This window comes from Caretta caretta, chromosome 4, assembly GCF_965140235.1.
Source record: "Caretta caretta isolate rCarCar2 chromosome 4, rCarCar1.hap1, whole genome shotgun sequence".
Classification (NCBI taxonomy): domain Eukaryota; kingdom Metazoa; phylum Chordata; order Testudines; family Cheloniidae; genus Caretta; species Caretta caretta.
Genome location: NC_134209.1, coordinates 39590051 through 39617674, shown reverse-complemented (window position 1 = coordinate 39617674; position 27624 = coordinate 39590051). Strand labels below are relative to the sequence as shown.

General features: G+C 41.9%; 1 protein-coding gene across 3 annotated transcripts in view; it reads left to right on the top strand.

Moving 5' to 3' along the window:
* Positions 1 to 13534: 13534 nt before the first annotated feature.
* The window catches only part of MANBA (mannosidase beta), a 75977-nt gene continuing 61887 nt past the window's right edge, over positions 13535 to 27624 (top strand). The window contains exons 1-2 of one of the 3 annotated variants that reach the window (XM_048846629.2): positions 13535 to 13801; positions 27453 to 27547. In XM_048846629.2, the coding sequence (XP_048702586.1) occupies positions 13718 to 13801; positions 27453 to 27547 (179 nt within the window). In that variant the 5' untranslated portion in view covers positions 13535 to 13717. Of the gene's footprint in view, positions 13802 to 15143; positions 15275 to 15557; positions 15941 to 27452; positions 27548 to 27624 lie in introns of those variants that run through there. The other 2 variants (XM_048846630.2, XM_048846627.2) reach the window with 2 other exon arrangements.

The window sequence follows — 27624 nt, the reverse complement described above, 5'->3', positions numbered from 1 at the left end:
AGCACAGTTTGCTCTTAGTGAAAATGCAGCTGCTCAATATTCTTGAGGTAGACAGCTAGAATTCTTTTCTAGATCTGCTTCCATTCATTCCTGCTCTATGCAAGAGACAGTTGGGAGCAGAACTTGGACAGCCTAATACCTTTGGGTGGGGTGGGATAGTTTTCCCCTGAAAAAAGAGAGGGGTGTTTACTGGACCTAATACCAAAATGTGAGCCCAACTAGGGGGAATGGGCAAGGGAAAGTAGCCTTATATCAATTTAAGAGTCTACATACCTCTTGTAGCAGTAAGGGCCGTAACAGGCCATATTTCCATCCTGGGGAATTCTGATACTGGTATAATTACCAGTCCAGACATAGAGAATGTGGTTACATGTCTCAACTTTCCTGAGATAGAAAAAGAAGCCCAGGCTCATCTACCTCTAACTCACAAATCTGTTTTTCCTCCGGCTCCAGACACTTTAGTACTACCCACCTCACAAAAAATAAACATGTAGAAACCTTTCTGTGGCTGAGAGTTCTACTCCCTGCCCACATTCGTGGCTTTTTTAATATGCATGACTTCTGAACTCAATGCACTGGTTTGTTCTAGGTCTCCCATTCCTCTAGGTAGGCAGCTGCAGAATGCCATATCAATCCCAAGGGCCCAGAATTTTCTATATAGCCTACCTCTCCTTACTATTAACAGACTTGTTGGCAAATAAAACCCTTCGTGTGGTGCTCTAGATCAACTCCATAGGATTCTGCTGCCTTAAGTACACAGATTACTCAAGTCATAGGCTGTCTATGCTATAGCAACAAAGTTACAGTACCATAGCTATGCCACTGTAGTGCCATAGTGTAGACACAGACTACAGTGACAGAAGGGTTTTTTTGGTGTTACAGTAATTCTACATCCCCAAGCAACCGTAGCTAAGTCAATGGGAGCATTATTCTGTCGACTTACCTGTACCTACACGGGGTGGAGGTCAGCGTAGCAGTGGCAATCTGGTTTGGATTTTTTACACCCTGAAGTGCTGTAGCTACATTGACTTAAATTTTGAGTGTAGACCGGGCCTTAATTGGAATGTGGCTCTGACATCTAGACATGAAAGATTAATTCCAATTCAAAGATATTTTAGAAAAGGAGATCCTATTAAAATCTACCAATTCTGTTACTTTTCTATTGCAGGGTTTGAAGTAGGAGGTCCATTAAACTTACCAATGGAACTCTCCATAAAGTCTCTCCTCTTCCCCCAGCAAGGCTTTGTGAAGGTATCACTTTTGGAGTAGAGACACACTTTGCCTTTGTCTGATAAAGTGGGAAAGAAGCAAAAACTTAAAACATACCATGTAGAACAAAAAAATTACAGGTAAATTCTCTTAGGAAAGAAAATGCAGTCCATCTGCAAGCTTCCTTCTGTATTTCGCTTTCTTCCCAAGGCTCTGATCTGACCTAGAAAAGTATTCTGAATATTAACATGAAAATCAGCAGATGGATTTATACCGCTTTCATTCTCAATTTCAGTGTAAGCAATCTCTTAGAAATATAGTGATATATCAGTTTAGTAATTGCAGCCTTATGTAAACACATGAAGACCAAGATGGGGAGGGATAGCTCAGTGGTTTGAGCGTTGGCCTGCTAAACCCAGGGTTGTGAGTTCAATCCTTGAGGGGGCCATTTAGGGACACTACTTGTTGCCTGGACTGGTCCTGGCGGCCAGGGGCTGGCTGGGAAACTGCTCCAGTTGAATGTCTTGACTAGATTATGTTTTGGAGTGGCAGCTACTCCTGGTACTCTGAGTGCGTGCTACTGAAATGGCTAGGGCTCCTAATGGTTAGATGGAGATGGGAAATGAGGGACAACCTTGGTTGCTTAAGGAAGGGACAGCTGCTTTGAGAAGGAATGCTGCTGGGGCTCAGTCTGAGTGGCTCTACATGGTAGTTCCTCCCCTTCATATACAGGACTGCTAAGGTTATGCTGGAGGTAAGTGGGCTGGGGTTGCTCAGCTATGTTGCTGCCTTCTGAAAAAGCTTCAACTAGCACATAAGCTCTGCTGAGGTAATTGCAATAATCATAGCTTGTGTGCGGAGAGGTCAATGTGTGATTTTAAAAAAGGGCTGAGACTACATAATCAAAACAAACAAAACCAAACCCTTTGTGTATGTCACGTCTTTTTATGAAAGCTCATGGTTAAAGTAGCACCAAGATTTTTAAGGTGACTTAAGCCAGGTCTATACTACAGACATATATTGGTATAACTATGTCGCTCAAGGGTGTGAAAAACCCTCACCCCTGAGCCATGTAGTTATAACTGACCTAGCCTCTCCGTGTCAACAGTGCTATGGCAAGGAGAGAGCTTCTCCCGGCAACATAGCTACCACCTCTTGGGGCAGTGGATTAACTACACCGACGGGAGAAGCTCTTGTATTGGCATAGAAGCGTCTTCACTAAAGTGCTACAGTGGTGCAGCTGCACGTGACTATGAGCCCTAAGACTCTCTGAATAAGCAGGCGTGCAAACTGACGATTTCTATCTACTAGCAAAAGTTTGCTCTGACAGGATGGTGAAAGAAGCTCTGATGGATCCAGATGCTCCTGTCATCTACACAATCCTTCATGGCCAAGACCGAACTTGCAGGGTCCATGGAGCATGGGAATATACAATTGTATATCAGAGTACTGGGGAAACTACCTCATATTTACAACTGATGTCACTACGTATGATGAATGACTTCAGTAAGCCCAACACAGCTACAACAACACTGCATTCAATAGGCCAGATCCTTTGGGGAATGCTGCCTATCAAATCAAATGGGAATTCAGAAACCTTCTAATCAAATTGTCCACTGACTGATCTGGGTCTGTCCAGAACCATTCAAGGGCAGGTCCAGACACCTAAAGAACATCATATTTGCAAACATAACAACCCATAATAAATTTTTAACAAAAGATTGAGAGGTCCAGTATAACCAGAATGTTGGGTCTTTTCACTTTTACTGAAAAACAGGGATGTTTTAGGGCTACTTTTGTTGTCTACTTTGAATTATAACCTTATGTTTTATGTATGTTTATATCCTGTTAAGATTATGAGCTAATTATGTAGGACTGAGGAAGTCCTTTTGAGGGAAATCCTTCTAATGATCTTTTCACTAATTGGTGCATTCTGTAAACATATACTCATAGGTGCAATAAAATTAAATGAAATATTGGCCAAATATTTACCAATATTGTAATTAAAAAAATTTATACTTGAACCAGCTTCAGCCTATCTTGGTGTTTAGTGGAGATTTTAACAGAGACCAAAACACACAATCAAAATTTAAATGTGAAGGGCCAGATGCAGCTGCTGTAAATCAGCAGAGCTTAATTAAAATCACTGTCACTATGGCAACTTAGCCCAACTGTGGAACTGGGCCAAAATGTGTTAGAACTGAATTGGTGAAAACAAACTGTGAGGTTTAGTGGCCACATAAATCTGAGCAAGTTTTCAGGGCTAAAATAAAAGGGAGAATTCTGTGTAACACCTTCAGTAGGCTTGGCTAATGTCAAATGTTTTTCTACTATTTGTCTAAGGCAGCCTTTGCCATTTCAGATAATTGTTCTCCGATCAGTAGGAAAACAGTGGTCTTCTACACTATTAGTATCTCTTATAATTGTCAAAGCTGCAGATGATATTTTAAGTAAATGAAAGTTTCTATCCACTACACCGAGGATGCAGAATTTAGCTGGCAGGCCAAAAGGCAATGCATTTGTAAATAAACATTTTTTTTTTTATTTTAAAAAAATAAAGTTCCACAACTTTTTCTCGTAGGTTAAGTTGAGGCTCATTGTTTTGGTGACAAGTAAGTTTGAAGAAACCAGGTTTTTTCCAAATTCCTCTCTTGTATTATTTATAATTGACCACAAAAATTACATTTGCCTATTGGAAATATACAAACATGGTAACTTTTGGCCTGAGCCCAAATATGGAGTTTAAACTGAAAAGGAAATACTTTTTAGACCATTATGAGCAACTGAAAGATGTTTAGAATGGAAGTGTCTTTCCAAATTTTATTATTGTATATGCTATAACATCAGTACACTTATGTCTTTTCCTACGCATGTGAATACGTAAAAGGATGTCTTTTTTTTTTTGTAATGCTATTAATATACTAAGTGCATTACACACAATTCTAGCTATATCATGGCTTTAAGAGCTTGACCAATGTTTTACTGTTTAATGACATATGGCTAAGAGCCAATAAGTCTATTCCCTTAGCTCCTTTCTATGTGTGAGAAATTTTTACCAGTATAATTACATTGATGTGATTTGCAATTTACTGAATTAACTTTCACTAGTATAAACACCAGACTACATTGATGCACTACGTCCACATTAGGGGGTTGCAGCAGACTAACTTATGCCAGTGCAAATTTCTTAAATGTAGGTAGGACTTTAGTTTGGTCTAATTTGTAACTGGAACTTTAATGGTAACTAAATATATGTCTACATCACAAATTGAGGTGTAATTACTAGTATCACTGTCTGTCATATCAGTCAATGACGTCACGACATCACGTGTATTCTCATGTGGCTGTATAGTCTGGTCCATAAGGAGCAAGACTGCAAACAGATATAACACAGGAACGTGCAGGTTCTCACTGAAGACTTGGCATGAAACTTGACCCTTTTTTGAATCAGTTTTTTGTGTCTGTTTTCCTCAAAGTGTTTGCAACCTTTATTGATGATTGCTCTCCGTTCAGATCTGTCTGTGGCTGTCTGTGGCTGTGTCTTCAAAGTTATTAATATTTATGCATCATGAAGTAAGATTCTGCTGATGGGAGTGTTTGAAGCATTTTTGCTCTTCACCCTTCTGGTACGATCAACCATGAATTGGAAGGCTTGTCTACCTTAGGGATCTCTGCACAGATGTAGCCACACTGGTGCAACCCCCACAGTGTAGATGTAGTTAGCAAGTGATCCCTCAGAGTTTGAGAATGATTGTCTTCTAAGAAATGATAGCCAGTTATGCTAGTGGATCTGCAGGTTGTTAATGAGACCCATCTGGCATCCACAGATCTTATCACAGTTGGGGCAGACATTTCCTGGTGGAAGGGGTGGATATGGACTGTTGAGTTGGGCTGCGGCACATTCATTCCGTTCCTGTTTCTCTGTTGCTTGTTGTCTCCCTGGGGTCTTGAAATGGTGGAATCCTTGCCACAAGGTCCTTCTCCATTTTAATCAGTCAGAGGCTTGGATTTCCCATAAATTTATATCGATGTTGCACTTCTTCATGTTGGCTTTGAGGGTGTCATTGAAGTGCTTTTTTGCCCTCCCCTCATCTGCTGGCCATGGCTCAACTGTGAGAAAATGACTTGCTTCGGGAATCAATTTGTCTGGTATTCGAGAACATGACCAGCCCAACAGAGTTGGTGGTAGGTGATCATAGCTTCCAAGCTGGAAGTTTTGGCTTGGCACAGAACGCTGATGTTGGTGCATCAGTCATCTGACTTGATTCGGAAGATCTTGTGGAGGCACAGTTGATGGTATTGTTCAAGAGCCTTGAGACGCCTTCTGCATGCAACCCAGGTTTTGGCATTGTACAGGAGAGCAGGGATAACAACAGCCAGATACATGAGAAGCTTGGTTTGGTTCTTGATGTCATAATCTTCAGACATGTTTTCTCCAGTGTTCGAAAGCTGCACTGGTGCATTGGAATCGGCGTTGAATCTCCTTGTCAGTGTCAACTTTTGGCAACAGCTGCTGAGGCAGGAGAAGTGCTCAACATTCTCCAGGGTCGCTTTGTTGGGCTTGATTGCGGGAGCAGGATCTTGGGGATTTGGAGCCTGTTGACGGAGAACTTTAGTTTTCTTGGTGTTGAGTGTGAAGCCTAGTTGATTGTAGGCCTCAGCTGTTTTTTGAAGATCTTCTTCCGAGTGGGAGTACAAAGCGCAGTTGTCTACATATTGGAGTTCAGTGACTGATTTAGTAATAGTCTGGCTTGGACTGGAGGTGATTGAGGTTAAAGAGCTTGCCATCTGTATTGGATGTCAAGTCTGGAGGGAAGCTTGTCAGCGATGAGGAGGAGGATTACACCAAAGAAGATGGTGAAGAGGGTTGGAGCAATGATACAGCCTTGCTCTACTTCTCTCTTAACTCGCAATGGGTCCATTTTGGATCCATTGCTGACGACCATCACAAATATGTTGTCGTGGAGGAGTCAGAGGATGGTAACAAATTTTGGCAGGCATCCAAATTTGAGAGAGTTTGCCACAGAGCCTCATGGTTGATGGAGTCAGATGCTTTTATGAGATTGATAAAGGCCATGTACAGAGTTTCTCGGTGAGGCACAGCCAGAAAAGGCCAGGTTTGGTTGGGTCCTTGACTCTCAATGTTGATCTTTCATCTGGCTGGTTTCTTCTGCAATCGTTGTTTTGAAGCAAGTTTGATGGAAGTAATGGAGTGGATGAGGCGATGGTCTGTCCAACAATCGTCAGCACAAGTCATCGCTTTGATGATACGACATCGTCACAGTCATGAGCACAGACAATAACCTAGTCGATCAGCTGCCAATGCTTGGATAGGGTTTTTTCCCGTGATGTTTTGTAGTTGTTCTTTTGCTTCTTTGGAATATAGAGTTCGTGTTCTGTGCATTTGGTTAGAAGAATTCCATTGGAATTGGTCTTGCCCACACTTTCCTTTCTGATCGTGCAATTCCAAAGTTCCAAGTCATGTCCAACTCTTGTGTTAAAATCAGCAAGGAGTATAAACTTGTCCTCTTTGGAGATGGAGGAGAGAATTTGGTCAAGGTTGGCATAGAATACCACTTTTGGTTTCATCATCAGCATTAAGAGTTGGAGTGATGCTTTGATGAGTGTTGCATGCTGGTTCTTGGCAAGTGTAAGGCAGAGAGTCATGAGTCATTCATTGTTGCTAACTGGTAGTTCTGAGAGTTAGTTTATTATTTTGCTTTTGATGGTGAAACCAGTACTGTAGATTTGTCATTTATCATCGCCCGCTCCTGTCTGGAAAAAGGTGTCACCACCACCACCTTGTTCCTTTAGCTGTCCCTTTCCTACATATTGGGTCTTGCTCAGTGCAGCAATTTTGATGTCCTATATCCTGAGTTCTCTTGCCACAATCACTGTTCTGTGTTCTGGCTGGTTACTATTTGGGTTGTCCATCAGGGTTTGAATGTTCCAGGTTCTAAATTTCATTCAGTTTTGAGCGCAGTTAGCTAATCCCTCTGAACATGGTTATCCAGTTGGGGTAGGCGAGGCAGAGTACGTTTAGGGCACCTTTTGTTGCTCCCTCCCCATGTGGGATGTGCAGTGGGTCCTAAAAAGAGCAGCTCAGTTGCAGCTGCTGAATTGCACTCCTGTCCAAATGCAAAAACAGCCTTCTAACAGCCGCTGCTTGCATGCCAGTCCATGATTAGGAGCTTCTGGTCATCGCTGCCTCCTCCCATTGCCACTCACTGATCACCATAGGACTTCTTCATGAATATGGAAGACATTTGTGCATGATTTCTTTTAATGTGGAGACACCATTGCATACCAGGGTGCACAAGGTCCTTGACAGGATGAAGATCTTAATCCAATGGCAAGGAAACCCAAGATGATGGGAGACTGCCATCCTGCTGCAGCTTTCACAACCATTGAGAGAAATTCTTTCCATCCTCTTGCGCTGCCATTGAGGATGTGGGGGTGGAGGGTCGGATCGCTGGTCATCTGGAACCTCACCTTTCACCATGACGCGTTGGGTGACCCTACCAGGAATGCAAGACTCCTGACTGCATTGCTCTCAGGATTATGGGAACACTCAAGCCACGTCCAGGCCACGATCCGCCAGGGCAGAGTATTGATGTACTGCATTGGTATCAAGTGGGGCTTCCTTCAGTAAGATGGAACTGGGGTAAGTCAAAGTCAAATCAGTGCATGTTCCACTTTACAGCACTGCAGCACATTATCATGGGAGCTTTCACCAGTGCTGCCACATCAATACACAAATTCCTAAGGTAGACAAGCCCTTAGCTGATGCAGTATGTATTGCATGGATACCCTGTACCAGGGTGAATTTTTACCCCTTTCTACGATTCATGATCTGGAAGGAGTCAACAGCAGCATGTTAATGATAACAATAGAGATTGCTCTGGAACAAAAGATCTTGGCTCAAATTCTGCTGTGTTAATCCATTGTCAGTGGAGTTACACTGAAATACATTCAGAATAACAGAGAGCAGAGTTCTGCCCATGTGCTTTTTGTCTCAGAATTGATGAGGAATATCTCTTGACCTAAGTCTCATAAAACTGACATTGTAAAATCCAAAATTTGTGTCATCATAGAAAAGGATGGAGCAGGGACCAAAAAACAAAGAAGAGAAAACTGCATTAGTTCAGAAGATCTTCTTTCTATAGGTACAGAAGTTTGTAGTTTTAGCTTTAAACTCTTATGGCACAGTAAAAACTATTTGAAGAAAAAAATCGGAGGCATTTTAACTTCATTATAAGCCTTCAATAAGGAAATAACATGTTCTCAGCATAATTAATTACAGCAGTGTATTTTCTTTGTGCAGCTTTAGCCTGCCTTTAGGAGGGGGAAAGAAAAAAAAAAAGACAAAACACGGAAGTACAGTAAACTTCTTGAAATGCAATTTCCTTCTTATCGGGAACAACTACCACATGACTTGCTGAACAACTTCAAAACAAAACAAAAACCTTGCAGTTGTACTGCAGTTGTAATGGAGTCAAAATTCAGTTTCCCGTAAACCCTGCTTTAGCGTAGAAATAATATCCAATAGGATCTCTTTAAAGCAACATTGCCTTGTTTCAATATTTTAACTAATTTGATTTAATTAGTTTGTGAATTTAGTACATAGGGAATATGTTAGTCCTGAAGTCACCCCCCTGCACTTCAACCCTCTGCCCCAGCCCTGAGCCCCCTCTTACACTCCGAACCCCTCAGCCCCACCCCTGCCACAGGAATTTTGTTATGTGCACATCACCTCCATATTGGTGCACATAACAAAATTCATTGTGCACGTGTGTGGGAAAAATTAGAGGGAACACTGCTGAAGACTTACTTCCACTGTTCATCTTTAGAACAAAGTAAGCTTGGGCAGAGGCAGAACATGCTTTCTATACCATCAATGTATTTGGTCTTGTAGGTTTAATCTCTAGAGATAAGCACTCATTTAAGACCTGATCCTGCAAGGAGCCTAAGGCAATCAATTGGCCCTTTTGCTGAGATTGCTGAAAGGGTTGTTGCGAAAGCCTTTTCAGTAATGTGGATTCCTGACCACTGGGAACTGGATTGTGACCACCAGAATTAGTGCACATAGGTCATTGAACAACCATTAGAGGATAACTTTTAGTCATTACTGACCTGGGCTGGATTTGAAACAGCAGGTTAGAGGTGAAAAGCTCTACATCCCATTACCAAAACCATGAGCTGCATAGTCTCTTACCATTTCACAGTTGATACACTTTTTACAAGAGAACACACACAATGCACATCTTTGCTAAGAAGTGGCTGAATCCACATGTTCATTTCCTTCAAGCTCTGGAGTGACTTGAAATGGTAACTAAAGAGGATTCAGTATGGCTTGTACCTCGGAGTCTAGCAAGATCTCTGATTCAGATACCCTCAGTCATGTTGGGTAGCCCCTTACTCCGCAAATGGAGTTCTGAAAGGTATGAAAGTGACCTTTGTCTAGGGGGGCTTTGTCTAGACTGGTATTTCTCAACTGGTGGGTGGCATCCCCCAGGCAATCAGAGGTCTTTTGAGGTATTGAGAATTTTATTACAATCTAAAGCAAAGAAAATTTTGCTCCATTGCTCCTCGCACCCATAACCTTCAAAATCATGTATTCTCTGTTGACCTCTCAAAATACACATACAAATAAATTTTATACGGTTATCACTGGTACATTTGTTCTCCTATTTTTATAGTAAATGAAAGGGGGTTGCAAAACTTGACTTCCAATAAAGGGGAGCCAACCTGAAAAGGTTGAGAAACTCTGCAGTAGACTAAGATGTAAAGGTATGTTTTTTGCTAATGCATTCTAACATGTTCTGTCTAACATAAACAATGTAGCATACACTTTAACATGTGCTAAGATGGTTGAATTAAAGGCAGAGTGTTAAAGGAATTCTATAGTGTTCCTATCCCTTTCTCACCTGCACTTCACTTTCAAACTCAATAATCTTGCATAGCAGCTGCAACAACATGTTGCCACTTGACAGTCAGACTGGCCGTTCTTCATTTCAGCTTTTACTTGACTTGAATGCATAAGGATAAAGAACTGCATTATAATGTATAGTCATTATTAGTATTTTTATTAGCTATTCAGTGTCCAAAGATATGATAGGAGATTTACGGACATAAAAACATGTTCTCTTCCCTAAAGAGTTTACAGTCTATATTTTAGACCATAAAGAAGTGTGAGAAACACACATTGGGGTGGGAGTGGAGGAACGGAGGACAAAGATAATGTCATGCTGTTCATAAATTCCAATTCAAGAAGGGACCACTGTGATCATCTAGTCTGTATAACTCAAGTCATTGAACTTCCACCCCCCCCGCCCCAAAATAATTCTTAGAGCATATCTTTTAGAAAAACATCCAATCTTGATTTTTAAATTGTCAGCGATGGAAATCTGTCTTGAGCCTTAACCATTGGAACAACTTTCCAATTACTCTCAGTTCTAACAAATTTTGAGCCTTACTTCCAGTCTGAATTTGTCTAACTTCTACTTCCAGCCATTGGATTGTGTTTTACCTTTCTCTGCTAGACTAAAGAGTTCTTTATTATTTGTTCCCCATGTAGGTACTCATAGACTGAAATGAAGTCACTCCTTCTCTTTGTTAGACTCAAAGAGCGCAGTCTATTTAGCTTATTATAAATCATGTCTTTTAACCCTCTCCAATTTATCAATATCCTTCTTGAATTGTGGACCCCAGAACTGGACACAGTATTTCAGTAGCAGTCACACCAGAGGTAAAATAACACACCTACTCCTACGTGAGATTCCAGTTTATGCATCCAAGGATTGCATTAGCTCTTTTGGCCACAGTGTCACACTGGAAGCTTGTGTTCAGCTGATTATCCACCTCTGCCCCCAAATCTTTTTCAGTCACTGCTTCCCAGGATAGAGTCACCTTCCTGTAAGTATGGCCTATATTTTTCCCCTAGATATATAAATTTACATTTAGCCATATTAAAATACATTGATTCAGATCACTCTATACAGGTGACCGGTCTTCTTCATTATGTACCACTCCCCCAATTTTTGTGTCATCTGCAAACTTAATCTGGGATGATTTTGTTTTCTTCCAGGTCATTGATAAAAATGTTAAGTAGTGCCAAGAACAGATCCCGGTGGGACCCCACTAGAAACACACCTGCTCAGTGATGATTTTCTGTTTACATTTACATTTTGAGACCTATCAGTTAAACAGCTTTTAATTCATTTAATATTAATTTTATATCCTTCTAGTTTTTTAATCAAAATGGCATCAAAGTGGTATCAAGTCAAATGCCTTATAGAAGTCTACGTCTATTATGTCAACACGATTACTTTTCGCAGCCAAACTTGTAATCTCATAAAAGAAAATCAGCTTAGTTTCACAGGATCTATTTCCCATAAACTGATTGGTATTAATTATATTACCTGTCTTCAATTCTTTATTATTTGAGTCCCATATCAGCTGCTTCAGTATCTTGTCCAGGATCAATGTCAGACTGACAGACCTATAATTACCTAAATCATCCCCTTTTAAAATATTGCCACACTATTAGCTTTTTTTCTGTCTTCAGGAGTTTCCCCCAATATTCTAATATTCGATTGCTGAAAATCGTCTTTAACAGTCTCGCGCGTTCTCCAGCCAGCTCTTTTAAAACTCTTACATATGAGTTATCTGGACCTGCTGATTTTAAAATGTCTAACTTTAGTAGCTGCAGTTTAATAGCCTTGTGACCCATCCGTTTTTCCCCAAATACGGAACAGAAGTATTTATTGAACATGTCTGCCTTTTCTGTATTATTGATAATTTTATCATTTTCATTTAGTAATGGACCAATACCATTATTAGGATTCTTTTTGTTCAAAATATATTTAATGTCCTTATTGTTCTTAACTCTGCCGGCCACAGATTTGTGTCCCTTTGCTTCCCGTATCAATTTTCTACAAGTCCTTGCTTCTGATTTATATTCATTACTATCAGCTTTCCCTTTCTTCCATTTATTATTTTTTTATTTTATTATTTTATTTTGCTGTCTTCATTATCCCTCTAAACCAGGTCTTGTTTTTTTAACCAATATGGCCGCCTTCCTCAACTGGCTTTTGGAGCATCTAGTAAAGTGTTGTTAAACAATTCCCAATTGTCATTCACATTTGTCTGTTCAAATTTTTCCTCACAGATGATATGACTCATAATTGTTTTCAGGTTTGTGAAATTGACCTTTTTAAAGCACTGGGTGTATATGTGTCTGCTCTGGACTTTATTCTGTTTGCACGTTATAGATGTGATCAAGTCATGATCACTTGTACTTGTTACCATTAATTTTTAATTCTGTGATTAGTTCCTCTTAGACTTTGTCTTGACTGATAAATATAGAACTCTCCCACCTTGGATGCAACATTTTTGAGTTAAGAAATTTTCATCTATAATATTTAGAAATTTAAAGGATGCTTTACCACTGGCACTATGAGACCTTCAGCATCTGTTACTCAAATTTTGAAGTCCCCCATGATCAGGCAGCTTTTATTCCTCCACATTATATATGCAGGTGTGTAAGGCTCCTTGGGGGGAGGGGGTGTCTTTGCATGTCTTGTAGGTTCTACATATATGCACATGAAACCACCTTTATATGCATCTACATCAACTTTTAAAAATACATTTAACTTATCTGTTCTGATTAAATATTTTTCAGAATGGGGTGTGTGTGTGTATGTACATATAAATGCCTCCATTAAAAGCACTTGCTAAAATGTTTTAGTTTTTAAACACTTCTAACCTCCCTTCTTGCTCTTCATAATGTTTTATTAAATAGGCATGCCTGATGCAGCCAAGTACCTGCCTCATAAAGATTCCAACCTGTGTGATTATGAAATAAAAAAAAAGAACTTGTGGACAAACTTGGGCTCCCACAGATCAACATGTACTCTGGCATAGGAAAATAATTACACTAATTTTAATCAACTAAAAGTATATTTTTAAAGGCACTGGAAACCCTAATCTAAAATTTTCAGTGTGCTGAAATGAGCACCTTCAATTTCATTCTAAGCTGTGTCTTAGAAGAAAGTCACTGTCAGCTCAAAGAAATTGGCAGTTTGGGAAAAAAATGCTTTCTAGTCTGTTCACAGCTGAGTGCATACACTAGAAAAGTTTTCCTTTAAGTTGCTAATATCTCTGTTGAGCAGCTTTGGTCTGAGTCATGGCTACTACAGAAATACAGCAGCCTGAGCTGGAGGTGATAGTACTGATTACAACCAACCATAGAGTTTTTAGGATCCAAGTGCCTTTTGTTTGTTTGTACACTTTGAAAGGGGTTATGTGGAATTTAAACAATATTTTTCACTTATTGTGGCTTTGTCCATATGAGGATCTCAGGGAGCACAGTAAACTTGTCATGATGTGAATCTTTCTGGTGCAGAGGACCAGTGCAAATCCTTCTGGACCACTGAAGTTATTGGCTTGGATTCACAATTGCCTGTGGCCTCTCTAGGCCAGTTTGGTGTTGCCCACCCAGGGGACCATGAGACCATGCAAAGGACCACACGCCTGCCAGGGAAGAGGAGAACTCTACATTGCTGCCAGAGGGGTCAGGGACAGGTCAGAGGTGAGAAAAGGAGGTTGTATGCTTTGGTAATTCTGTTCCCCTAGAATCATAGGGTTAGAAGGGACCTGAAGAGGTCATCTAATCCAACACCCTGCTCAAAGCAGGACCAATCCCCAATTTCTGCTCCAGATCCCAAAATGGCCCCCTCAAGGCTTGAACTCACAACCCTGGGTTTAGCAGGCTAATGCTCAAACCACTGAGCTATCCCTCCCCCCAATCTGAAATGGTCCACAGGGGCCACTGAAGCAGCAGCACAAGTTAGGGCAGCCCTTAGGACTAATGTAACCTGCCTCAGCAGCCAAACGGGCTAGATGCCCCTAAAAAGGGGAAACTCAAGTTACCTTCTGTTGCTGCCTGTGCTGGTCCATTTGTCCTATTTTCAAATGGGGAAAATGCAGACAGAGGTCAGTAAGATTACAAAGGAAGCCTGTATCAGTTACCAAGGGTATCCAGGCTCACACAACGGGACTGAAAACAGGACCCAGATCTCTTGGCTCAAGATTATCTGTTCCTTCCCTTTTATAAATGTATAAATAAGAATACATTACTTTGTAACACAAACCATTCTATTAATTATGCTTTGCCATGAACCTGAGCTTTATCTCTATTTCACAGCTTTTTTAATTCTTTTAAAGCAAAAGTCAGGCTGGATGGAGAACATCAGGCAAGGGCACGTGCTCCGGGGTAGGGAAAATATTCTAGCTGACCAAAATTTGACAAAACCAGGGTGGAGAAGAGAACCCAAGGCCCTATAAAGTCTATGTAAACTGATCACCATTGAATTTCACCTGCCATAGTGTTTCCCAGTCCCCCACTTCATTTGGTAACTTACAAATTCCTCATAAATTTTCTATAGTCTTAATAAACTTAAATCATTTTGTCTTCTTCAAATTTTGCTACCTGATGGTTGACTCCCTTTTCAAGACTTCTGTTAAATGTATTGAACAATACTGAGCTGCGTAAAACTGATAATTTATTCCTACTCTAATATTCTGTTAGCTTTGATCCATGCCCCTTCCACTCCTCCACTTCTATGACGGCTTAGTTTCTGTAACTGTTTATTGTGATGGACTTTGTGAAAGGCGTTTTGAAAGCCTATATAAATTATATCAACTATTGTGTTAAAGAATTATAGTAAATGAGAGGAAGGGGCCTTTATGTTAGAAAAGCCAGGGCGGGTTGTCCTTTATTGATTTGTTTCCATTTATAATTATTGTTTCAACCACTCTTCCTGGTATAAAAGTAATGCTGTCTGGCCTGTAAGGTCGAGCACGCGCCTTAGCTTCTTTTTCAACCAAAGTTCACTACTGCCCCCGAGTCGTACGGTATTCTAATGAGATTGTATGGTATGGAGCTCACCCACTTGCTCCTAACGTCTGCCAAAAAACCCTGCTGCGTGTCTTCCACCCATCTGGACTCTCAGTCAACACCCCCACCTGGCAGCACCCCCGCTTTCGATCCTGAAGAGGAGAGGTCAGAGACCGATCAGCGCTGGCGCCTCAGTCCCAGTGTCCTGCGAGCAGCAGGGCTTGGAGGGAGGGAAACGATTTGCCAGGCTCTGGGCATATTTCCACGTGCCACCAGCTGTAATTCCCCCCAAGTCCGGCGCAAGCTGCGGGCCATCGTTTGCTCCTAAACGCGTCTCAGAGTAACGCGCCCAGCGCGGAGCGCAGCCGGGCTGCCAAGGCCCAGCGCATTAACCCAACCAGTGCGTGGCGCCCCTCCCGCAGCGCCGCGCGGCTCCGCCGGGGCCGGGGCCGGGGCCGGGGCCGGATGCTCGCGGGCCGCCCCCCGGGCGCAGCGGCCTGCAGAGGCGGCGCAGGCGCCCGGCTCCCAGCGGAGGGCCCAGCGCTCGCGCTGCCGGCAGAAGGCGGAGCCCGGCTGGGCCTGCTGCCCTCAGCCCCTCACCCCGCCTGGGCTCCCGACTGGTGGCGGCTCGCGGTCGCTTCCGGGATGCGGCTGCTTCTGCTGCTTGCGGCCTGTTGGGGGCGGGGGGCGTTGTGTGGCAGCCCCCCCGGCCCGGCGGTGCACAGCCTGCGAGGGAGCTGGTGGCTGGGCAACGGGAACGGCTCGGTGGTGCTGAGAGGGGAGGTGCCCGGCTGCGTTCACACGGCCTTACTCCGCCAGGGCCTCATCCAGGTACTGCATGATGCCGGCCGGGCTACGGCTCTGTCCTGCCAGGGGCCCGGCCCGGCCCGGCCCGGCCCGGGGATTAAAGCGAACTGTCCCTAGGAACGCCCCCCCGCGCAGACGGTGTTTCCGTCTGGCTGGCTGCCCATCCGGCTGCTGGGAACAGGGCACCGGGCGGGGGGGTCTCCCTCCCCGTCGTGTTCCTGCTCTAGCCCGGTGCTGCGGGGTTTCGGGTGCGGGCGGGGCCTCGGAGTGGGCAGTGCTCGGGTGGTTCTGGTGGACGTACATAAAAAAGAAATGAATAAAACATGGTGATTTGGGTGCTCATTGCGTTCTGTCCAATGTAAAAACGTGAAATAAAAGGCAAGTAGCCTGGGAGCACTTGAAAGGGAGCCCTAAGGCCCTGCCTCTGAGAAAGATACTACAATGGTCTCAAACACTGCAAGTTTGACTTGCGTGACTGCAGCATCTGGGGCTATTCCTGTAACAATATATTATGTTTATTTCACATCTTTAATGTCAAAGGAGGCCAAATCTTGCTATGAACAGCACCGCTGAAATGCAACCATCTCTCAGTAGTCCAAATTGGATGTTGGTTGCACAGCATCCTGCATAGTCTGGGGGAGTGCAAAAAATGTGGCCAACAACACCAACACAAACTTCTTGTCTTGTGAAAAGCATCCCACTCTTGCAGTGCCTTTGATGTCCACTTGGTACAGACAGAATGGAAGTGTTTAAAGCCCCACACAGTGGAGTGCACATTTATTCAATTTGTCCACGACAGAAGGATGAAATCCTGAACTGACCCTGTTGAACTTTGAGTTGTGTTTGCAGGGAGTCAGGGGATTTCAAGGCTGATGCTTAGTCCACTAAACAAACCCCTCAAGGTCCTGCAGAATTTTGATGGCATGCATAGATTTGTAGTATTGTAGAAGAGGCAAGTCCTGGCTTTTTTGTTGTACCATGAAATACTTTACTACTTTTAGAGAATTGTTCATATCAAAAGATTTTCAGAGTTTTTGCAACTTGTATTTTTTTATCCTTTCCTGGTTCTTTCAGCTTTCAGGTTTAGGAGAGCTCCATTCCTGTAACAGTGAGTTCCAATTCTTGTTCTGTAAATCAATGGCAAAACTCCTTTTTCATCGATTCAGAGCAGAAGACGACCCAGTGTCACTCGCAATCCACATGTTTTTTGTTTAGGGTTAATCTGGCCTCTTTCACCCAAATGGGGGTGTATAATTGATGGACTTTTATCTCTGCTGGAGCAGCAGTAATGCTGAGACTAAGTCCTTCAAGGGCAATGGAAGTTATCTATGACCAGTGCGTTGAGTCATACATGTAAGGAAGTACTGTTGTAATGGAAGACTCAAACGTTTAACTATTCTTTTTGAAATGAGGAAGTGTGGTCACTAATTTAATTGAATTGCTGTAAATGGGCCAATAATTTCAGTTTTGAACGGGAGCCGGGCATTTGGGGCTTAGGCCAAGCTCATGCAGAAGGGCAGAACCCCTGTGCATGGGTGGAGCCCTGTTGACTTCAATCAGCCTTCATAGTCAGTTAGCCTACAACCTTATGGCTTGTCTACTCACAGATTTGCATGGGTTTAGTTAAATTTGTGAAAAAATTATGTGGACATTTAAAATGGCTTATTTTGGTTGGGGGAGAGGGGAAACCTTTGATCCACTGGAACTCAGCTGTTTGTGATGTGATCCATTCATTGTGGCCAGCAATTTAAAAAAAAAAAAAAAGGTTACAAGGGACAGTTCTCCAGATATGTGTAAGGTCTGGGTGACACTGTGAGGGAAAAAATGGGGTGATTTTTCAGAGGAACTGACCACCTGTTGCTCACTTCAGTGACATTCATTGGTGGTTAATGCCTCGAAAAGTCAGGGCACCTTTTCTTAAGGTGTCCAAACATGGACTTAAGGGCCTTGGATCGTTCTTCTTTCTCTTTTATTCCTCCCTCACCCAGAATTGATGTCCTCTGTCATCACGCTTAAAGAGAATAGTCAGCAAAATATTTTTTAGGTCTTAATCAACCAAGCAAAATGTATCCGCATGTAACTTATTCATGAAAGCTTTATGCTAGCAATGGTGATCCTCTATAATGTGTACTTCAAATATTGTATGATGCCATTTCTGCTGGCAGGTGGCTCCTACAGAATTCTTGGCACTGATGGACAGGGCTCTTGTAGCCAGTTTTTTTTACCAGCCATTTGCCTTTACATGGGGTTTCTGTTTTGTTATACTAGCTGTTTCTCTGATTTGCAGAGCACTGTAGTGCAGAGAATTCCATAAATATCTGAGCTCAAGTGTCTATATGTCACAAGTAATGCTTGTGCAGTTCTGAAAATGAAATCTGTTTTTACCAGGAATTTAATTACCAGTTTGTCTAAATTGTTGCATTTGACATTTTCTCATAGCTGATATTTTTCAGAGCCACTCAAAGAACAATCATGTCATCCATCAGGTGGTTCTATTATTAGTTATTATTTATATTACTGTAATGTGTAGGAGCTCTAGTCATGGACCAGGACCCCATTTTGCTAGGCATTAAATGGCATTCATTGAGGAAAATAATTGGCTGATATAAATATAGTTTTCTATTCAGATGTTTACTGCAGTGTGTGGGTTAAAACTGTCCTGACAAATTAGAGAGCCGGAGTGAAACTGACTAGTACTGAAGGCTCTATATGTTCAAATAGATTTTAGTTGGTATTGTAGGCCCCCTTGAATAGAGGGGCCTCTGAACTTTATTGGGAGTGTTCCAGTTGGGAAGATCCAGAGTGCTGCAGTCTAGCCTTAGTGACTAGGTTGTGCAGGGAGTGGGGAGGGCTCCATTTTTGGGGAGAGAAGCCAGATTGCTGGTATGGAGCTCTGTCCATACCAGGAGCTGCTGCTGGGAAGCCAGCTGGGATTTTGATCGAGCAGGGAGCTTCAGAGGTGGTTGGCGGTGGCTTCACTGGAGCCAGGGGAGAGACTAATGCTGTGCCTACAGCTGATTAAGGTGGGCCTGCAGTGAAGGAACTGTGAGAAACCCCCACTCTTGTTTGGGAAAGTACTTGCAAGGGAAGGGGCACAGCAGAGAGTCTGAGGAGAGGCAGAGTGATTTTCCCAGGACCCAGAGCTGCTGACATTTGACGGGGACAACTCCAGTCTTCAGAGGGAGTGTGCAACTTCTTGCCTTAGCTGGACTGATACACAGAACCAACAGAGTGCCGTCTCCAGTTTCAGATCTTCAAGTGCGCCCACGCAAGCAAGTGGCTAGGACTCTGAAATCCAGAGGAGTCTACGCTCCAGGGTGGGGTAAATGGTGGCAGTGTAAATGCCAGTTAGATAAGTTTCATTTATTACTGTATACTATATTTGTTAATTGATTTTATTCAACTGCTCCCTGGGGATTTAAATTAGTAGTGACATTTAATCTTAGTCAGTTATACCCGGTTTTTTTAAGTTCTTAGGTAAAGGTGTGTTAACTCTAATTTAAGTATATTGGATGTATATTATTTATAATTGGTATTTTTGAGTTAGACACAAGCCACAGGTTATTAGTACTATTTGAAGGGGTTCATTCCGGGAGGTTCCCAAGGTACGCCATTGAGTGTGTACAGGATCCAGGCAGGTGGAAGCACCGCCAATTTTAAGTTCCTTTAGGAATAAAGGGACTGCAGCAGAGGGGTGGATAAAGGATTCCCACCTATTCAACATCACCACTGGGATACTCAGGATCTCCTTTAATGTCAACAACATCAGGTGCCCAGGCACAAAGGTCAGTGTTGCCTGCTCCGGAGTAATCCAGGGAGGAAAGGGGGGATTACAGTATTTAGACATGAAAAGATTAAATATCACTGCTCTATACAACCTCTTTTAATTAATGTCTTGTGAATGGATATGGAGTTGAAGATGGAGAGAAGTATTAGTAGCCTTTAAAATAGAATACGCTTCCCAGGTTTCGCAAGACCCAACTTACACAAATTCGCACTTACGGAAAAAGTTCCATAAGCCAGAAATAGGATTTTCGAGTTGCGGAAACTTTTGCGTAACGTATGAGTATATGTCTCCGACTTACGCAAAATTCGAGTTACGCAAGGCTTTCCAGAATGGAACGTTTGTGTAAGTCGGGGGGTGTCTGTATAAAAACAATATTCAACAGCATATATTAATATTTCTGTCAGCTTCCCAACTTATCTTTGTCTTTCTATTCTGTAGCTTTTGGCTTAATATTCAATTGAAACACATCTTATGAGTAAGGTGATATTCAGTTAAATGTCTTGTCTGTATAAGCACTGAAAACATGAATGGCTTAAGGGTGAATTTACAAAACTAATATTCCAAGAATACAATCTCTTCATTACTACCATGAGTTAAAATCCACATGAAGCTATAAATATGTGAAAATGGGCTTTTGGAAAAATTTATAGGTGTTCTGACTGCATTCGTTTCACAGAAATTAAAAAGAAAAGGAGTACTTGTGGCATCTTAGAGACAAACAAATGTATTTGAGCATAAGCTTTCGTTGGCTACGGCTCACTTCATCAGATGCATTCAGTGGAAAATACAGTGGGGAGATTTATATATAGAGAGAACATGAAACAATGGGTGTTACCATACACAATGTAATGAGAGTGATCACTTAAGATGAGTTATTACCAGCAGGAGAGTGGAGAGGGAACTATTTTTCATAACTATTTCACATTTGGGGACAATGTATACCTTCAAATCAGTGGCACTGCTATGGGTACCCGCATGGCCCCACAGTAAGCCAACGTTTTTATGGCGGACTTAGAACAACGCTTCCTCAGCTCTCGTCCCCTAATGCCCCTACTCTACTTGTGCTACATTGATGACATCTTCATCATCTGGACCCATGGAAAAGAAGCTCTTGAGGAATTCCACCATGATTTCAACAATTTCCATCCCACCATCAACCTCAGCCTGGACGAGTCCACACAAGAGATCCACTTCCTGTACGCTACGGTGCTAATAAGCGATGGTCACATAAACACCACCCTATACCGGAAACTGACCGCTATTCCTACCTACGTGCCTCCAGCTTTCAAACAGGCCAGACCACCCGATCCATTGTCTACAGCCAAGCTCTACGATACAACCGCATTTGCTCCAACCCCTCAGACAGAGACAACCACCTACAAGATCTCTATCAAGCATTCTTACAACTACAATACCCACCTGCTGAAGTGAAGAAACAGATTGACAGAGCCAGAAGAGTACCCAGAAGTCACCTACTGCAGGACAGGCCCAACAAATTAAATAACAGAATGCCACTAGCCATCACCTTCAGCCCCCAACCGAAACCTCTCCAACGCATCATCAAGGATCTACAACCTATCCTGAAGGAAAGGAGTACTTGTGGCACCTTAGAGACTAACAAATTTATTTGAGCATAAGGTGCCACAAGTACTCCTTTTCTTTTTGCAAACACAGACTAACATGGCTGCTATTCTGAAACCTATCCTGAAGGAAAACCCATCACTCTCACGGATCTTGGGAGACAGGCCAGTCCTTGCTTACAGACTGCCCCCCAACCTGAAGCAAATACTCACCAGCAACCACACACCACACAACAGAACCACTAACCCAGGAACCTATCCTTGCAACAAAGCCCGTTGCCAACTGGGTCGACATATCTATTCAGGGGACACCATCACAGGGCCTAATCACATCAGCCACACTATCAGAGGCTCGTTCACCTGCACATCTACCAATGTGATATATACCATCATGTGCCAGCAATGCCCCTCTGCCATGTACATTGGCCAAACTGGACAGTCTCTATGTAAAAGAATAAATGGACACAAATCAGACATCAGGAATTATAACATTCAAAAACCAGTTGTAGAACACTTCAATCTCTTTGGTCACTCGATTACAGACCTAAAAGTTGCAATTCTTCAACAAAAAAACTTCAAAAACAGACTCCAATGAGAGACTGCTGAATTGGAATTAATTTGCAGACTGGATACAATTAATTTAGGCTTGAATAAAGACTGGGAGTGGATGGGTCATTACACAAAGTAAAACTATTTCCCCATGTTTATTCCACCCCCCTCCCCCCGCTGTTCCTCAGACGTTCTTGTCAACTGCTGGAAATGACCCACCTTGATCTTGATTAAGTGATCACTCTTGTTACAGTGTGTATGGTAACACCCATTGTTTCATGTTCTCTATGTATATAAATCTCCCCACTGTATTTTCCACTGAATGCATCCGATGAAGTGAGCTGTAGCTCACGAAAGCTTATGCTCAAATAAATTGGTTAGTCTCTAAGGTGCCACAAGTACTCCTTTTCTTTTTGCGAATAGAGACTAACACGGCTGCTACTCTGAAACAGAAATTAAGGTATCTCTGGGTGTAGATAAATATTCTAGCAATGTGACTTCCATTGTTTCAGAAGGTGTTGAAAATGAGAACACCTTGAAGTTTGATGTAGTGACAATTCATGTTCTACATGTTCGTGTTCTTCTATAACAGTAATGTTCTCTGAAAACCTACCTTCAGTGGAATTCTCTTACTGTATTCCACATAAAATACTATTGCAAAATGAGTTTATGTAATGTGAACATGCAAAGCAGTTTCAAATTGCATCACAGCAAAACTATTGCAATAGAAAAGACACCTACTTCTGTTTTTCATTATTTTTGTTTAAATCACAAGGAATATATAATGAAATACAAGAATTGTATTACAGGGAGGAATCAAAAATCAGTGTAGCCATCTGGAGGAGACAAGCAATAGAAAATATATAGTAGTCATTTTTGCTTTCTTACGGCCTCCGCCAAATTCCACTTCTGTTTACTTCAAAGAGCATTGGATCAGGCTTGCACTCAACAAAAATTAGAAAGATATGAAATAAAATATACTTATAGGTGCGTTTTATTCTGTCAACTGTATTGTAAAGATCTGTCAGAACCGGGAGAGGGGCAGAAGTTTAGAGCCTATATTCTGCTTCTATAATAAAGACAAGCTATGAGATTTTGGCTATTTCCTAGACTTAAACGTGACCTGCAAAGGAAAAAAATGTTTTTGTGTCCCCTTTTATTCTTTATAATGTATAAAGAAGGCTTGATTTCCACCCCTCCCTTCCCCCTTCCCCCAAAAAAAGCAAACCTGTGGGTTTTTCCTACTTGTTTGTTATATTTGAAGTTCAGATCCTGTCTAACCTGAAAGACACTATGATGGCTAAAGAGTTAGTGAAATGATGCCCTTCCAGGACTTCAGTGCAGTTGAGAGGGGAAAGGATTTTTAGTCATACTGTTTAAAACTGTTGGATTTTTATGAAAACCGTCTTCACTTACTATTAAACGTTCTGGAGACAAGGTGTCACTCAACACCTTCACTCCTTCAATAATGTGTGAGAGCTAACAATATACTACTCTGAGACCCCCAGGACGTCCTCCAGTAGATTATAGGATGACGAGACAACATTCCTGTTAGTTCCAAAGTAACATAAAACAAAACAAACCACACCCTCAGAAAACTAAATAGCAAAAATTCAAATGAACAAAATATCTTCTGGGTTCAAAATCAGTTTAAAAAAAATTCACACATCATCTTTAAGAAACATGAGGAAGGCTCAAAATTTATTGGATATGGATGTGGTTGGTGGAATCAAATGAAAAGAACTTTTTGACATTGCACAAAGAGCTCTCCAGCCAAAGGCCAGGCAACAAAATTACTGTAATTACTAGGAAATGGAACACCAACTCACTTCAGGTAAGATGCTGTACAGTCATCCAGTGGTAGCAATCTTTGGTCACTATCAAGTGGAGTTCTGTGGGTTCTGTTTCCTGATCCAACAAGTTCCTTAATGTGGGTTTTCTCAGGCCTAGGACATGATGCTATAATCAACCAAAGCAATGGGGCAGAATTGATCATTGAAAGAAGTTTTGGATGAACAAATGAAATAATCTTGAGCTAGTAATTGCTGTTCTGGGTGGAAAACTGATTTGAACTGCAGCATGTTTAAACTATCTAGAAAGTGACATTGATGGCATCGGGCTTCAGACCGCACGTGCATGTGTGCACACATGCATGGACGCATAAAACTGCATGAAAAAATCTGCTCATCAGTACACTACATATGCTCCTGTAATTGAAGGGATCATTGCCATGTAGTTTCGGCCCAAGCTTTATTTTTTGTTAAAGGTTTTACAAAAGCTGATAATATAAATTGCTTCCTGCAATGTACACCAAATAAAATTAAGACCAGACTATTCAGATATAAACATCCCCTTCTGTGTCTGCAGCTGAGTAATTAATACATCATTTGTGCTGAATTGAGCCTCTAATGTTTGTGAGCCTTTTGCTATTTTCTTGAATGTATTTGTTTAAAATTATTTGCTTACATGAATTATTATTGATCTTAAGATTGTTCACTTGCAGTTCGTTATATTTGATATCCAAAATGTGATGTGTTGGATAGTTATGATAGAACATGTAGGTCATGTGGTATTTTTCTATACTCAGATTGGCTGAGCATAATTCTTAGATCAAATTTTGAGTGCAATTGCTAGTGTTTATACACAGAATTATAGAAATCATAGGAAGGGACCTCAAGAGATCATCAAGCCCAGCCTCCTGTGCTGAGGCAGGACCAAGTAAACCTAGATCATGCCTGATAGGTTTTTGTTCAACCTGTTCTTGAAAACTCCAAAGATTTTCGGACCTTATTTGTGAATGTTTTCTGATCTCTGCTTAAAGCTCTTTGTTCCTATGAGCATTCCTGCCAGGAAACTCCATCACTAAAACAGTAATGGAAAGTGAACATGAAGAGATGTGAATACAGGCACAATTTAGAATTCACTGTTTTTTATTTGAGGGAACGTTTGCGGGAAAACGTTTTGAGCTACCTGCAGAGCAGCATGGTCGGCAGCATTGTGTTGATAATAAACAAAACCGACTTGTTTAGTTTGAGTGAATAAACTGAGAAGTGCAGAAAGACAACAAATTGCTTAACTGGCAAATAGTTCTGGGAATACTAGATCTTCTCCCTTCCACCCAAATAAACATAGATAAATAAGGATTTGCCCTCTGACCCTGAACCCACAGAGCCCCAGAATCTTCAGGAGGCCGGGGTATCTATGTGGATGTTTCTACACCAGCTGTGAAGCACTTGCCTTCTTTTAACTCCCAATCTGTGTGGCTCCCCTGGCACTGTTTTGCCAGCACTTCCTCTTCCTGGAGTCTCCATTGAAGAGGAGGGAGTGGGGGCCAGAAACCAACTACGTTTTTTTCTGGATAACACTTTTCAGGTGCCAAGTAGGTCTTTGTGGGAGGAAAGTAATGCACAAACTCCCTGTCCCATCCTGTCTTCCTCCAGCTTTCTGCTTCAGCAGCGCCAGGTCCAAATATTGGAGAGGGTGTTCCCTATGCACATTTATTTCAAGGAAATGACCAGACTCTAGGGTTTTGAAAAGTTTTTAGAATGTTAAATGTTGTCAGAACACAGGTAAGGAGGTAGTTTTGTGTGTGTAATGTTATTTTAACTTGGTATTGCCCCTTTAAAGATGACAAAGTGATGAATAACACAATAGAGCACTCCAAATCGGATGTGGTTCAGGTCTGGTAGTCTCCCTCAAAAGCTTGCTTGCTGATCTTTCACATTTGAAAGCAGTAAGACATGTCCCTGGTGCACATCAATAGGCATCCTTCTCAGCCTGAGCCAGATTGTGATCAGAGATGTGCTACAGGAGAAGGCCTCCACACTTGTATGGCCTGCACGAGGGACAGTCACAATAGCAGTTCCTGCTTGCTGCTTACTCTCCCTGGCAAACAAATTGCCTGAGAGGGGGTAGCAAGGAGGCAGGGCCATGCCCTACCCTCTGCACAGGCCCATGAAGTAGCGTATGTCCTGCTGGGAGGCTCCAGAAGAGAATATATTACTTGAGACATATCCTCTCCTGGTGTTCCCTCAGGTGCTGTGACTCTTCTGTGCCCAACACAATACTGTGTGTAAATCACACAATCTAGCCTTATATGTTGTAAAAGGGATACAAGAAGAGCCCCTTCAAAGAAATCTGAGTGCAGAAGGACTATTAATATTGATACTGACATACGAGATGAGAAAAATTGAGTTGCAGCAAGGAAAATAAAAGGACTGACCAAATTTTCTTTCTCTCAGTTTGAATCTGGGCATTCAGGCCCCAGGAATAACTCTTAACATTCTAGAAAGCTTCTAATGTTACGTAGTGAGTCTTGTTGCCTCTGTGCTCTTTCCAGCTAAGCTTTGGGTAAAGTACATCAGCAGAATCTACAGCTATTTGTTTTAGGAAACCAATTCAGCTGAGAAATTGCTGGAGAAAGATGAGATGCTGTCTCAGTAGGTGCCTCTGATATACACACTGAACTGTCTGACATAAACATCTTACTCATGTTCAGACACCACAGTGAGACTTTTTATGAGCTGGGTTCCACTCTTGCAACTCTTCTACTAGTTCATTTGGGTAGTCCCACAGACTTCAGTGGGGCTACTTGCAGGAGTAAGGGTTGCAGGATTGGGCCCTTAATATATCATTGTTACTATTATTTCTTCAGGGCCATTGTGTGTAGTGTTTTACTGACAAGTAGAGGACCGGGCTCTGCACTACCATCTACATCTGTGCAAAGTGGAGGTAAAATGCTACCAAAGAGTCAGACTTCCTCACTGACACTCACTTTTTCCAGGTGTGAGTGGCTGCACAAGGTGCAAGGCAGTGGAGTATCAGGTCCACACACCTGCCCTGAGTTGTTTGCAGTCTAGGTGAGGTACAAAGTGACCCAACATAAGGAAAGGAACATCAAGGAAAAGGGAGTGGGAATGAGTTGTAAGGAATGTGCTTATAATTCTTGAGTGAGCGGTATGACAAAAAGGAAAATAAGCACATTTGTTATAATTACAGTGAGGTTCTCACATAACTGTCTTTTGGGGGGAAGAACAGAGGTAGACATTTTAATTTTACTCAACTAACCAAAATGTGTTTCCACTTTTCCCTCCCCTAATATAAACAGTGGAATATATTCGTGTCATATCAGGAGTGATAGGTGTGGATTTCTGGGGATGTTGCTGATATTTAAAACCGTACAGGTTTTTTCGCTGTAGTTTCTAGAGGTCTGAAGATTCTATTTCCCTGGCCCTTATGATCTCGTCTGTCCTCTATGCTCTGTCGTGGTGGTGGTGGTTCTGCTACTCTCTCTCTCCTTTTGTATTGCTACCTCTGTTGAATTCTTTCTGTTTCCAGCTCAGCATTACAAGGGCCAAATCCTGCTCCCCTTACTTCTAAACATGAGTACAGCAAGCAGAATTTAATTTAACCTATATGTAGTTACTGTCAAAATGTTCTAAAGCTGTTGCTTTCACATATCACTTCAGAAGCGGAAGAAATATCTGAGCTCCTAAAGCTAACCAAATTAAGATAATTGGATTGTGCACTTGCAGAATATCTGAAAATGACTCACCTACTAGATAACAGTATTCATTTTATTTGTGTAACACTGCAATGTTTTTTGTTCGTCTATCAATAGGATCCTTACTATAGGTTTAATGACCTGGCCTACAGATGGATCTCCTTGGATAATTGGACTTACAGCAGGACATTCAAAGCCCCTTTTGATGTCAGGTACGCAATAAGAATAGTTTTATGTTATCTTCCATGCAGAAATGTTTGCTAAGCAGTCAGCCCCAAATCCACCGATT